Source organism: Opisthocomus hoazin, chromosome 7, assembly GCF_030867145.1.
Source record: "Opisthocomus hoazin isolate bOpiHoa1 chromosome 7, bOpiHoa1.hap1, whole genome shotgun sequence".
Lineage (NCBI taxonomy): Eukaryota > Metazoa > Chordata > Aves > Opisthocomiformes > Opisthocomidae > Opisthocomus > Opisthocomus hoazin.
In genome coordinates, this window is record NC_134420.1 from 9,538,661 (window position 1) to 9,553,249 (window position 14,589).

The 14,589-nt window shown below is 49.2% G+C and overlaps 1 protein-coding gene across 7 annotated transcripts in view; it reads right to left on the reverse strand.

Moving 5' to 3' along the window:
* WT1 (WT1 transcription factor) overlaps positions 1 to 14,589 on the reverse strand; it is a 34,988-nt gene that overhangs the window by 15,233 nt on the left and 5,166 nt on the right. For 6 of the 7 annotated variants that reach the window (XM_075426061.1, XM_075426060.1, XM_075426058.1 and 3 more), the window contains exons 4-5: positions 10,247 to 10,324; positions 1,144 to 1,246 (exon numbers count right to left, since the gene is read on the reverse strand). In XM_075426061.1, coding sequence (XP_075282176.1) covers positions 1,144 to 1,246; positions 10,247 to 10,324 — 181 coding nt within the window. Of the gene's footprint in view, positions 1 to 1,143; positions 1,247 to 10,246; positions 10,325 to 14,351; positions 14,458 to 14,589 lie in introns of those variants that run through there. The other variant, XM_075426062.1, reaches the window with a different exon arrangement.

A 14,589-nucleotide genomic window follows, 5' to 3' on the forward strand; every position in this document is an offset into this window, starting at 1 on the left:
CAATTCTCTCACCAGTATTTCTGTGGGAGATTAAATGAGCCACATTCTGATCTCATGTGTAATCACACAATACTGGAAGAACACTCATTGGCATATGAAATAGTTTTAGGCTTATACCGGTGTAAAAGATATGAGCATGAGCCAGATTAGCATCCTCCTCTGTATTTTAAATACTCATACGAAGTTAAAGGACAGGGAAAAAAACGTATCAGGTTAATACAAATTAGTAAAAAACAAAACAAGAAAGACTGTCTAGGTGGAGCTGGTGAATAGTTCAGCCTTAATGCATTTTGGCCACTGTCACAATGTTCCATCAAAGATGATCTTCTCCTTCTGGGATAATTAACTTCCTTAAACAATGTCAACTGCTTACTTTCATTCCCTCAACAAAAGTTGGCTCACAAGCCTATTTCTGAGAGCTTGCCACTGAATAATGACTTGTTAAACTCTACAGAAAAGGAAAAGGAGAAAAGATGCTATCTAAAACCACTGATGTATGTTGACAACACAGAGCAACACAGAGGAGACAAATATTATGTAATGACTTTGCCATCAGTTTTAAGAAAGTCTCTCTTTTACAGTGGTATCTATTGATGATATGACTGTTTCAGAAAGGGAGGAAATTAACTGCCATGAACAGTAAGTTCTTTCCAAATACTCACTAGTTACGCAGTCATCGGGAAAGAATAATTTATTATATATATTTTTAAGGAAATATGTTTGGATTAGTAAAGTTTCAGAAATCTGTAAAAGCAAAATGTCATCTAACACTTTCTTATATATGGTTATCAGACGTAGTCCATTGTAGTCACAGAAGCTTCCCGCAGCCAAAGTGATCGGAGCTACAAGCTGGAAACTGGATTGTGTATTTTGGAGCACCCTGAGAAGCTGGTGAGGAATATTGCCTCGCACGTATACTTTAGAAGAATAAATAAACAATTTTACATAACTATGTGAGAAAGAAATCTTACATTATACTCCAGCGGCTTCAGTGAAGTCAGGACACTTACGTAAAGCATTTCTTGGTAACACAAGGAAACCGCAAATCAAGGATGGATTTATAAATACTAGTGGAGTAGTAAACAAACATTATAAACAGGCAGCAGTTTTACTTCCCTATGCAGAATGTGCTACTATACTCACTTGTATGCCTCTAAAAACTCCATGGGTGTGTATTCTGTATTGGGCCCCACAGCTGTATAACATGGGAGCACTGTGGTTCTCATTTTCATATCCTGCTGTATGGCTGTAAATAAAGAGGGGAATAATGGAAAAATGAAATATTTTTCAGTACTCAGCTCCATGTGAGAGGTTTCATTTCTTAAGCCGGTGATAACATATGCAGAGTTCGCTTTCATAGCCAGGATGTCCAAGTTCAAGTGAAATTCACCAAAGGAAGCCTGCTCTGCCTTTGTATGGATCTGCTGCCGCTGGCACAACGCACTGAGTCCATACATACATCTGTTAGCATCCATTAAGACAGCCCAGTAAAAAAAAAAAAAAAAAAAATTTGTCATGATTTGAACTCTGATGTATTTCCACAACGATTTTAGGTAAGAGGAAAAAATCCACATAGCAGCATAACTGTGTCATGTGCACATGTACACATTATTTATCAGCGAAAAGTGGAGCTGGCTATTGCTAATATCTTTTGGAATGAGCAAAATGCCTCAGGTTTCACATTAAGTGCAGTGGATTTTTGTCAGCACCTCATGACTCAGATATTACCAGATACTACCAAGAAAGTGATGACATTTATAAGAATAGCAGTCATGTACTCATAAACAGAGATTACAAATCAGTGTCCAAACTATTTATCCCACATATCAGCCTGCAGGATGTGCTACAAATTAACCCTTTATAAAAATAAAATAAATAATCAAAACTAGTATACCCTACTAGGTATAAATTTTCAAGATTCCTCATGCAGCAGCATCACAATAATTTTAAAGATTTGTCACCTTTGTTGTGTTTCGGGGGTGTCACAACCATATGTTTCATCTAATTATATTCTTCAAAATTCTACATTCTCCTTTCTAGAATGTTAGGAACTTTGCTGCGTTTCCCATTGGCAACCTTCTTAATGTCAAAACTATGTCAATAAGTTATAGGGGTTTTTTTAAGTGAGTATGTGACATTAGCGTGTCCACTGCCACATGTGTTAATACACATCGGCAACGGTAAGTGTTCATGTTTTACACTGCACTGGAATTTAGAAAGCCCAGAACAAAGCGCAGAACAAAGCCCAGGGGCACACAGCTAGGGACAAAGATGGATACGTAGGATGTTATCCCAGTCTTTGCCAAATGCTTGCAATAGCAATTTGCAGGGGTCCCTGAGGCCCAGACTCTCATTTCACTGGTCCTTCCTTTCTCTTCACTCAAAGTTCATGTGCAGAGTAGAATTACAAGGAAGTTTTAAACCTCTTAAGTGATTTGCAGGACAGCCAGTGGAGCTGGAATGCGGGAGATGTCTAAACAGTTTGTGAACCTCGCTAAACGGGAGCGGAGCAGTGCTTGTGCACAGCTCTCACTGCAGAGCGCGGGGCACGTTCCTCACTGTTTGTCCCCATCGCGGCTTGCAGGCTGCCACCTGGCAGATGGGTTTCTTTAGACCAAGTCCGCTGCTGCGTAAGATACTAGGTTCAAATCCTGCTTCTGCCCGGCTATTAAAATCAAAGGCTACACCTTCTAGGAAACCATCTTCTGTTTATTTCAATTTTAAGTGGCAAACAGGTGATCATCATGAAATAAGTTACAGGGCAGAAAGTATCTCTGTTCTGTAGTATTATCTGTAATAACAGGGAAGGGAAGATACCATTATCTGATTTAAATGGATTCAACCCTTTTCTAAATATGTACCATGTCCAACTAAATAGGGTCTCCTCTCTGCTCAGGGCCCAGATGTGGCCTTTTGCTCCCTAATACAAGTAACAAATCACCATTTGCTCAATTGAGGTTACCCACCAGCATCCAAATTTTCCTCTCTGTTGAAAGGCAGCAAGTCCATGGATGTTTAAAAAAAAAAAAATAAGGTTGAAAAGCACTCAACCCATGGTGGTATCCATGTTAATCACAAATTAAACAGTGCATTTTAAAACAGAAATTAAATGAGAACTACCATTTATGAGGAGGATGTTCTGCAGTAGAAGCTTTTGCTGATCTGCAACGTAGCAGCAAATCAAGGGTAAATATGAACTTCAGCATCAGTCACCCCGAGCAACTACAAAACCTCTCATTCACGCCTGCGCTAGCAACCTTACACATTACAATAAACAAGAGGCACAAAGTCAAGTAAGAATTATTCCCAGGACCGAAACTTTAGAAGGAGGATCAGGAATATGCAGTAGAAGTTTATACCGTAAAACACAGCCTAACTCTCCCTCTAAATTCACATGGTCTTCATCTTTCAGGGATAACTGTTTTTCTAAAGACCAGTCAGTTCTGAAGTAATTCCTTCGAGGAATAAGCAGCAGAACAAAGACCCTGTCTGTGCCCTAAGGAATGGCTCTATGAATGGGAGGTATCCTCCAGATGATCTCCATGTCCATTTTTATAGCACAGTTGGGAAGCCTTCCTCAACATTCAGCCTTTTTCGTGTTTCCTCCCATTATTTCTAGTTATCCTTCACTAAAACTATGCATACAACTGCAAAGCCTAGAAGATTAAAACCTGCTTTCACAGCCTCTTGACACATAATACACTAAGCAATGAATAGCCGTCCACTTCACCGGCTCCCTAGGAGAGACGCTTTAATAAGCGGGAACCCTAGTTCCCATTTTACACTGGGCACTTTTCCATCAACATTGGCTGGCACTCAGCGTGGTCGTATGGATGATGACAGCAAAACGGATCACGTGAGATTTCTTGGTTAAAATACTATTTATTCACTATGAAGTGCTATGGAATAATGTGACCTTCAGGGACGCAGAAATTAACAGGTGAATGTTCTTTCCAGTCAGCGGAGAAACTGGGACGCTGAAGGAGGAGCTTTCACAGAACGTCCCTCCATCACTGCTCTCTGGAACTTCAGCCTTCACTCTGCATCGACAGCAGCCTCACTGTGAAATGGGACTTTTTTTCTTCCAGTGTCTTTACTCAATGCATCCATGATGTGTGCCACAAAATGTATACCACAATTTGCACAGTTGGCTTGTTTCATATTGCTGCAATTTAGACACTAAAACAAAAGCAGCACTGATTCAGAAACCAATATAAATCTCCTAAACATGTTACTGAAACTCAGACTCCTGCTTTACCGCATACAAGAGATAATGAGCAGATGCAGCCTCACATACACGAGCGATACAAGTGACCGATGAATTGATACCTGCAGTATATTAACTAAACTGAAATCTTAAGAGGGCAGGAGATTCCTTAACTTTCACTTTCTCTAGTCAGGCACTCTGTTTAACTAGGAAAAGAGACAATGCCTTACACACTTGGGCCACCAAATCTGTAAGCATAATAATGAAAAGTCATCCTGATAGACTCTCAGTACCAGGCAACAGCCTAGATGTCCAGCAAAGCACTGCAACACACACACTGTACACACCAGACCCATGAACAATACACGCATTATAAACTACAAAGAAGACTCGTTAGAGATCATATTGTTCAGATGAACACTGATAATCCAGGGCAGGTACACACCGGTACTTAGGGAGAGACGGGCTTCTGGGACCAGGACCCACCCTGTTCTCTCCCAGCAGGACGGGCTGCTCAGGAAACGCCAGGGCAGCCTGGAGAGCTGCCAAGGGAGCCGCTCGCTGCCCTGCTGTGAGTGCACTCCGAGCACGGCTGAGAGCGCGGCCAGAGCTCCCGCGCCCACTCTTCCCCAGTACCAAGGGCTGAGCAGCCCCCAGGAGAAATTCAGCTGAGGCTAGGGGGATAATCGGGGGCTAACAGCTGAATTAACCAAAGAAGAAAAAAACAACCAAACAAAAAGCAGTATGGCCCAGAGTCACAGTTAGGAGAGACACTAGACCCATCCCTCCACCAGTCCTAAAGGAGTCAGAACTGAGCACGGCCAGATGTGGCCAAGCTGGTCTGCCAGAATCCAACAGAAATTTTTATTCGAGCAAGGACTGAAGGATTTCGCCTCACAGCCTGGTTCTGCCTTTACTTGTAAATATACAACTCCCTTTAACTGCAACGGGAACTGCACAAAGGCAGAACTGGACTATAAATATTTAGAATTCGAGCTAGCTGGTGAAAAAAGGACCCAGTATGTTTTGTTCTCTGGTTCTAGGCAGCCAGAAACAGACCTGGAAACACAGACATAAAATGTAGCTCTAGATAACTGGGAAACAAAGACTGATACTTACGCAACATAAAACGCTAAGCAAGCGTTATGTGTTGTAGAGTATTTAGAAGCGCTTGCATTTACCATTAGCCCAGCAAATCCTCAACACTCGGAGAGTAGCTCTTTTAAAATGATTAATCTCAAAGCTGTACAGATTGTACAAAGATTAATAAAAATGAAGGTTTTACAGATGAGAATGTGTGATGAAAAACAGAGCAGCTTTTGAGAGTTGTATCAATCTAAGTGGTTATAAAAAAACTCATAAAAGATGACATTCTAATCTGAATATTTTAAAAAATAATCAAGCTGCAATTTCTCTCTCACACCATTTTTACTTCGTTAAACTGAAACTGTCTGTCTAATGTATAAAGCAGTTACAACTTAATCTGGAGAGTAAACCTTTTTATTATTATTTCATAAACCAAAAAAGGGAAGCTTTAGGGCATACTGAGGAGAGTTAGAAAATTTCAGATGAAAAGTGAACACACATTGATTCATGAGATTCAGACTTGGAAGAATAAAAAAAGCCAGAAAGCAAGATTACATAAAGCAGGCACCACATTAAGCCTCGATTTAATTGTGTTTCAATGCAGGAACAGGAATTTTAGGGTTTAGAAACAGAGCCAAAAATGAGGCAAAGTGAGGGTGTGGGCCAGTCCCGTTGATAACAGAACATAAAGGAAGAGAAGTAGAGTTAATTCCCTCTGCTAAAATATTTACCATCCTAGCACCCTGGGAAAAATATGTATGGAGACAGCAAAAAGATTCTGATTAGTGACATAGCAGATCATGTTTCTGCCTGTTTTTTGTCTAATACTATTACGGAGTGTGGAGTATAAAGCTACATTTTTATCTGCGCTTTCCAAGGCAAAGGAATATTAAAAAAACGCCGATTTCACAGATTAGAGCCCTTCTGCCATCTTCAATGAGAAAACCAGCTGGTTGATGAAAGGAAGGCACTGGACTTTCAAGGGACCTTAGTCTCTTGGACTTCAATAGTCTTTGTTTGGTTTGGGTTCTTTTACCATTGACCTGAGTGGAATCAGGATTTCACCCAACACTTCCCTTCAAAATGAGACCCTCGGCTATCAGCGGGAAAGGGGAAATTCAGCGTTAGAGACAATAAGTCATTGTCCATTTCCAATTCATGTTGCTTCCAGAACTGAACCCAAGTAGGAAGTTTTGCACCTCCAAATTTTACTAATAATACCACCAAAGCTAAACAGAAAAACCTTTACAATTCACTCCTAGACAAAGAGAGTTTCCATTGACTTGTTTTAGATGCAGTTTTAATAGTGTTCTACAGAGATCACACCTAATTTCCCTTCCAGTGAACCTGAGCAAACAGCAACAAACACAAATTTCTGTGGAACATGCTGACTATTTAATACCCAAGCCAAACCAAAAGGGGAAAAAAACCCAAACTTGTCTGGCTATATACTCGATTTCAGGTGACTGTTGAAAATATGGATCAAAACTTTTTACTCGAGCAACTGAAGAGACAACTGTGCGGTATTTCTGTTAAGCCTTGCTGTTGGGTCTGTGGCTACACTTCTTGTCTACTGTGCCATGTTATTTCCTGCTTGGTATAATTTATTTCCATGTCACTTTTATACAGAGCTCATCAAAATATCAAGGAGGGTTTTATAGTCATGAGGTCTACCTCTACAACACCCCTGTGAAGGGAAGCAGTGTTTTCCACACTGGACAAGTAAGAAAGCAACACAAAAATATCAAGGACAGAAACTGAAGGACAGGTGTCCACTAATGTGGGACGTCCATTTTGAGATGTCCAGCACATGTGTGAGTTCTCAGCGTAATAAGCAAATGACCCGCTGACTTCCCTGCAACAGTATAAATCTGATCTTGGCTGCTCCAAACAATGTACCACAAAATGAGGAACAAACCATCAGCAAACAGTCTAAAGAGATAAAATTCAGTCCCACAGTGATGTTCACTGCCTTAACCATGAAGGTTTCCTTTCAGATCCTTGAAGCTGACAGCTTGTGTGACAGCTCTCGCAGACAACAAGCCAGCCCTCCCTCTTGTCTACCCGAAGTTCAGAAGGTGACAGAGAAGTCCCTGGACAAACAGGAGACACATAATCAACGTGCTAGCTCACAAGGCACTGTTCTTCCTTCACATGAGGTACAACTTGAGCTCAATCTTTGACATTCAGAACCTAAGTGAAAATCTACAACACAAATTCAAGTCACTTGGATTACACGGTAGAAGTAGTGAGTTCTCTTCTTCTCCAGGGACACCTCCTTGCAGAGGGAAGCTCAGTTTGGGCCATCAGACCTGCTTTTGGTTTGCCAGCAAGCAGAATCATCTAGAATTCATGGCTGCAGCCTTTTCTATCTGCTTCCACACTTACACCTCTATCCCCTTCCCCTGCCAGTCTGTCACATTGCTGCACTGGGGGGGGGGGGGCATGGGTGTGGGTGGGTGTGTGTGTGTCAAAAAAAATCAGGAAAAAAAAAAGTCTTCTAATGCCTCAAAGTCATAGACTGAGCAGGCTCTGAGCAGATAAAATCATGAGAGAGGTTAGCTGCCAGGCTCTTGCTTCTGATCACACACGAACAGGACTGTTCATAGGCTTGCACTCAATGTGAATGATTTTCACAATGGCTGAAAAGGACATGGCTTTGGCCACCTGACAGTATTCCTTGCCAAATTTCAAACTTTTAATCTGGAGTGAGGAGATTCTGGAGCTAACCAGTCGAACCTTGGCAAGAATGTAAACAGCTAAAAGCAGAATGCTCTCAGATAAACCTTTAGATAACTTCAGCATCGAAGCTGCTGAAAAGCACAGCAACGGCTTCATTTCAGTGTATTAAACTTACGCTCAACATGAATCCAGAAAGCAAGCTACTGAACTGGTCTACTGTCAAGTGTAAAGTGTATAACCCATAAGTTTTACATAATTGTAGAGTTCTCTAACTATTTGCAGAACTTACTGGTAATGTTTTCTTCCTTCTTACAATGTGCAAAAGTCTTATCGAAGCCAGGAAGAAGTGCTGGGGAGAACTCAAGGCAAGGAGCTCCACGAGGACTGTCATCGTTGGACAGAATCTAGAAACTCCGTATTTCAACCGAAAGATTGATTCCAAAGCTCTTAAATTACAACTACAAGATTGAGAAAAGCATCTGAAATACTAAACGCCTGGGAATCACTTATGAACAGTTCATATATTTTAAAGATGTAAATCTTGGGAAGAATACCTTATGCTCATGGCAACTGAGATTGGAGGTACTGTGCATTGTAACTCTCAGCCAGAAAAGACAGATAACTATTTTGGCTCATATTACCCATGATGAGGCTATGTCTAGCACTGATTTTCCACAGATTCTACAATCTTGGCCTATACCAAAACTTCCAGATTTGTTTTACCATAGATCATTCATCTTGATTTCTTCCCCCCACCCGCCCCCACCCCTTCCATGCATCCTAGGTCACATACTTTACACTGCTAACAGTCTGACTCCTGGACAAGTAAGAAGTAATTTATTTTGTTCAGTACTCCTTTAATACTTCTATTGTGTCCTTTTTTTTTTTTTTCACTGAGCTCCCTAAAGAATAACCTCTTCCTTGCTTTAATAACTTGGACCTCAGTCAAGGTTGATGTGTTTCTCCACTTTGCAGGATATTTTCTTCAGAAGAGACAAAACAGTGTCTAACATTGCAATGACTGATCTTTAAAGGGTACGGTTTAAAGAGGAAATCAAAAACACTCATGGAAAATAAAAGTAGGAAATAAGCTTTAAAAAGAGACGATGGGCAGCAAAGACACTGAACTGTACACAACTGTAGGATTTGGGGATTTTCTTGACTGAAAGAGCTCCTTGGCAGATCTCTCTAGGCTCAATTCTCTAGTTCATCCTGACATAGTTTACTATGCTACTATCTTCTCCCTTGAACCTTCAAACACCATTTGTGAATGAGCTAGAAGCAGACCCATAGTATTTTTTTCCCTTTATCACGCTGCAGCGCTGTACACAAAGCCCATCTTGAACGATGTTTTGGCATTGATGGACAACTACACGAAAGCAGAGATCTGTGCGGGCTCTTCCAGATTCCTCCTGCTCCGTTGAGACTGCACTGGTTTGGACACCGCGAACATCTCCGCGCAAGCTGGTGACGGCTGCCTTGGGCAGGGAGCTGTCACAGGCAGCCACCCGCCGGAGCAGGGCAGGCCACCCTCGGCTTTACCTCGGCCGGGGTCAGCCGGCGGCCCCTCTGCTCGCCGTGGTGGCCGCAGCGGAGCCGACCTGGCGATACGGCGGCACCAGCCCGGGGCGGGGGGGGTCTCGGCCTCACCTCACGCCCCCACGCCGGAGGACAGCCGGCCCCGACAGCTTCGCCCGCTCCCCGCGCTGCCCCGGCGTCCCGCCCTCGCCCCAGGGCCCGGTGCCGGCGGCGGGGCGGAGATGCCCGGACGGGCTCGGGAGCACTGCCCGCCCCCCCCCCCCCCGCCACCCCGGCGAGGGCCCGCGGCGCCTCGGGGCCTTCCTGCCCGCCCCGCACCAGGAAACCCCGCGGGGGAGGCGGGCCAGAGCCTCTTCCCGGCAGGTGGGAGGGCGACAATGGCCGGGAGGAAGGAAGCCGGGAGGCGGCGGGGCCGGGACACAGGACGCCGGGCCCGGCGGAGGGAGGGAAAGGGAAGAGGGGTGCTCGGAAGGGGCGACGGCTCGAGGAGCGGAGCGCGGAGGGGCCGCGGCTGCCCCGCCGGGACCCGCGCCGGGACCGGCCCTGCCCGGGGGGCCGCCCCCGGACCTGCCGCTCCTCTGGGCCAGGCGGGGCCGGCCGGCAGCCCGCACCCCTCCGAGCGGGGAGCAGCGTTCGCTCCTGCGGGTCACCGGGCTCCAGGCGCGGAGTGACGCTAGCGCGGCAATACAACGGCAGCAGAGCAAAGGAGTAGGAGAGAATAAAGCGCCTTACCCCTTCAGCGTGGATCCCAAGTTCATTTGATTCCATGTCATGCACTCAAGCTGTGAGGTCATTTGGTATAAATTGTCGCTGTTGTGAAAACATGTAGAATTAGAAGCAAAGTTACTGCCATCAAATTAAAACCGATACGTCAAGATAGCAACATTTTCTGCGTTATCGTTTTCAAATATATAACAGTAGAAAGTGAATGTGGTTTATATAACCCCCGTTACCGATGTATTATGAATACTACAAAAAAAAAAAAGGAAAATTAAATAAAAGAATGGCTGCTGCGGATTGGAAAGTCTCTTTTAACCTGCAAGCCCGTCAGCTTGTAAACGGCTGGAAGCGGAGACCTCAAACGTTTTCCGTGCAGCAAAGCAACACCCGACCCGGACACGCCGCAATTAATGGCACGACCACGGCCGCCCGGCGGGCCGGGGCGCGGGGGGGTGGCTTTAACCGTCCTGGCCGGGGCGCGAGGGCCCACGCGGCTAAGGGAGCGAAGCGGCTGTCGCGACTCGCGATGGACGGCACGGCACAGCGGGGCTGGACAGGCGGGGGAACGACGGGGCGACGGAGGCAGCACCGCCACGCCGGCACGGGCGGCCTCCCCGCACCTCCCCCCGCCCCGCGCCGGCACACGCCCCGCAGCCCCGGGGAGCCCCGCGGAGCGGCTGGCCCGGCCGAAGCGGGGGGGCCGGGCAGGCCGCGGGGCTCCCCTGCCGCGGGGTCTCCCCGCCGCGCGGCTCCCGCCCGGCCCGGCGAGCCGCGGGGGGAGCGGGCGGCAGCCCCCGGGCCTGTCAGCCGCGCTCCGTGACGGATGCCGGGGAACCGCCGCTCACAATAAACGCGAGTCTCCCTGCTGATTAATTACACCTAAATTCGCTGGGCTTGCGCGGTGAATTTATATCATTCTGTTATTAGACGAGGGTATTTTTTTTCTTGTTTTTCGTTCTTCGTGGCAGGTAGAAGCGACCTAAAAAAGTCAGATTCCAGTGGGAAGCTTTTGCATATAAAAACAAATTAAGTGACTTCAATCTCGAAGTATGCGTAATATCATTTGTCAGTATCACTGGACACTATTATTCATTAGCGTGTCTGAAGCGCTATTATGCTACTACAATGTCCTGCATATCAGCTCAGGGATTGTTAAACTCTCCTGCAGTTTCCCCATTTGCAGCAGCAGCCCGTGCTGGTCTGTGCCAACTACGTTTTGCAATTCCACGAATTCTTCCTGTAATGCTGCCGTAATTAATTCCTCCAGGACCCTGATTTTTATTAGAAGTGCCCGCCTGGTGCATTTACAGCAGGAGATTTCCCTTTAACTTTCCCTCGCTTGACAGTTCATTTATAAGAGCCTCCCCCACAATATCCACGTTTTCCCCTCCTTTGCTTTTTCATAAAGCGATACACTCACTCATCTTGTCACCGGCCCGCAGCCACCGTGCTGCCCGCCGCCGTCGGGTGACAGCGCCCGAGCCAGGGCGCTCCGCCACCCGCGCCGTGCCCGGCGGCCAGGGGCGGCCCCGCCGGGAGCTCCCCCCGCCCGCCCCGCTGCGCGGCCGCGCTTCGCCCCCCGCTCCGCGGCTCCGAAGCCGGCTGCGGCCCTGGGGGGAACCCGGGGCGGCTCTCGGGCAGGCGGGCGCCGTGCGGAGCCCCCGCAGCAGGAGGGCGAGACAAACACGCAAAGCCCCGCTCCGCCGCGGCCGGTCCCTCCGGCTCGGGCGGCCCCAGGGGCGACCCGCAGCCCCCGGCCCCTGCCCTCCCGCTGCCGTCGTGGTGGGCAGGAGCGGGGAAGCGAGTGCCGGGGGGAGCGGCCGCCCGGGCTCGGACCCCACGCCAGCCCGGCTTGGCAACCCACCCCAGCCCGGCTCGGACCCCACCCCAGGCCGGCTCGGGACCCCACGCCAGGTGGGCTCAGACCCCACGCCAGGCGGGGTCGCGTTTCGGCTGCCCGACTCGGGGAGGGGGACGCGTTTGACCTGAGGCCATGGGAGCGGATTCCCGCGGGACGCGCTGCGGTCTCTCGTCACGCCCCGGGTGGGCTATGCCCCGGCACCCCCACCCCCTCACCCGGGCTGCAGAGGGGGTCTGTGTGATCTCTGCTGCCAGCAGCGAGGGGAGAAATTTGTCTTCTGCGGAGGTGCTGAGCCCGCGTCCCTGCGAGTTTCACCTCTCGAAACACCCGGGACCGCCCAGGGCCTGGCCGAACGGCAGGAGAGCGGCCCGGGGGCAGGAACGGCCGCGCCGCCTGCCCGGGGGCCATCGGGCACCGGCCCCGCAGGGAGCATCTCGCACCCGGCATGTGACAGGGAGAGGGGTGTCCCTGACTCCGTCTACTCCTCGCCGTGGTTTATTATCGACAGTGCCGCGGGGGGATCTCACGGAATTAACAGCTCCTCGCAAAATTCCGTCTTCGGGTGAGGTTTGAACGATGAGAAGGAAAGCGGGGTCTCCAGGGACACGCCTGCACCGATTCCAATCTGAATCCTCGGCCCTCCAAACGGCCACAAAGAAGACACTAAAAATAACTTATTTTCATTACAGAGATGCTTTTAGAGAGAAACGAGAGGAAGGGGGGGAACGTTTCTACAACGGGGATTAATGTAAGTTGGAGTGGAATAAAAGGAAGTCAACGCTGAGCAAAAAGGGAACTTAAAAGGAAACCAGTAGTAGATCATATAGAGTTTGTTTTGGCCTGCACTGCGGTATTACCGAGTTCTTGACCTCTGCACAGAAAGAGCTATAATCTGAACCGAGACTCCTCCACTTTTAAAGTCTTTGTAAGTGTGACTCACAGTAAATTTTCAACATCGAGCATGTTTACTACATTAAGCAGCGCGAGGTAGAAAAGTTCACATCACCGTTTTCATGGCCGCACAAACGCGAGCCAGCTAACGCACACCCGCAGCCTGCGCGGGTTCGTCACCCCTGTCCAGCCACCAACCGCAGGCGCGGTGTCCCGCGGCAGTGCAGCGGGCTGCGCTGTCAGCGGGCAGCAAGAAGCGTCCGAGGCGAGAGATTTCAGGGATACTTTTGCTTCCAGTACGAGAATTACGAACATTTAACCGATTCCTTCGAGCCTTCCCGGAGAGAAGGGGACGCTCTCCCGCCGCGGCCCGCACCCAGCAGCCCCCCGCACGGCGCGGGGCGGCAGCCCGGCCGGCAGCTCTCCGGCCCCAAGGACCCTGCCGCATCACGCCGGGGACGGGCACCAGCCCCTGCGCGCTCCCTGTGCGCAGCGGGCACGGGCACGGCCCCGGCACCCGGATGCGGCAACGGAGCCGCCGGCTGTCAGAGCAGAGCTGGCAGGCCTGACCTGGGCTGCGAAAGGCAAAACACCTCTTCGCAAAGGAGGCACGGAATAAATACGGTCTAAAAAAACCACCCAGTAATACAGATTCTGCCAGATCAATGTGAATATTGACCAAGTCAGCACGGTCGGTGTTCAATGAGGCTAACGAGTGACGCCCGGTTTTGCGCGGTCACCCACTGTCTCGACAGCCCTTTCTAGGCAGAACACTTGTGTGGTAGGAAAGGCGGGCTCTTGCCAGCTGCTTCTGGAGGCTTGCGGGAGGCCGCACCGAGCTCACCCGCCTGCCCGGCTCAGCTGCCGGAGCAGGCTCTGTGCGACGGGGGCTGCCCTCGGCGTGGAACAAGCCCTGCGCTGGCTCACACCCCCCGCACCGGGCCCGGCCCGCCCGAGGCCTGAGGGCTCCGATCCTCGCCCCACCGCAGCAAGCGGCACTACTCCGGGGAGCGGAGCAGCACCGGGCGAAGGGGCAGGGAGGCGGCCCGCTCCCGGCGGGGCCCGGCTCCCGAGGGACCTGGGGGCGATGCCGGGCGCTGCTCTCCCCCTCCCCGGCGCTTCCTCGGCGGAGGCACACGGCGGAGAGAGCTCTCGGCACAAGCACCGAGCCCCGACACGGGAGCGGGCAGCAAGGGCGAGCCCGGGGGGCTGGGAAGAGCCACCCGCCCCGAGCCTCCCCGCAAACTGTATTTATAGATCTCCCGGCCAGGCGAGCGATCTCTGTCACTTCAGCGCAGGAGTTCGCCCCGCCAATTATTCTGCAAGCTAATCTCTCTGGATAGGCTTCTTTCCTTCCTTCATTACCTCATTCCCTCCTTCCCTTGACGTCAGCTCACGTTCGTTAGCGAAGTGGCTTCTGGAAGTGACAGCATTTTGTTGTCCCGCGTCCACTGTTGATTAATCAGAGGTGATATAACCGGCCTACAAGAGGAGCCGCTCGCACACTGTTTTGTGTGCGAGAGTTACTTAGCAACCCAGGATACGGGACCGGCTCCAAGTTCACAAAAAGTTGAAGAATAAATTTTGGGGAACTTCTTTGCTC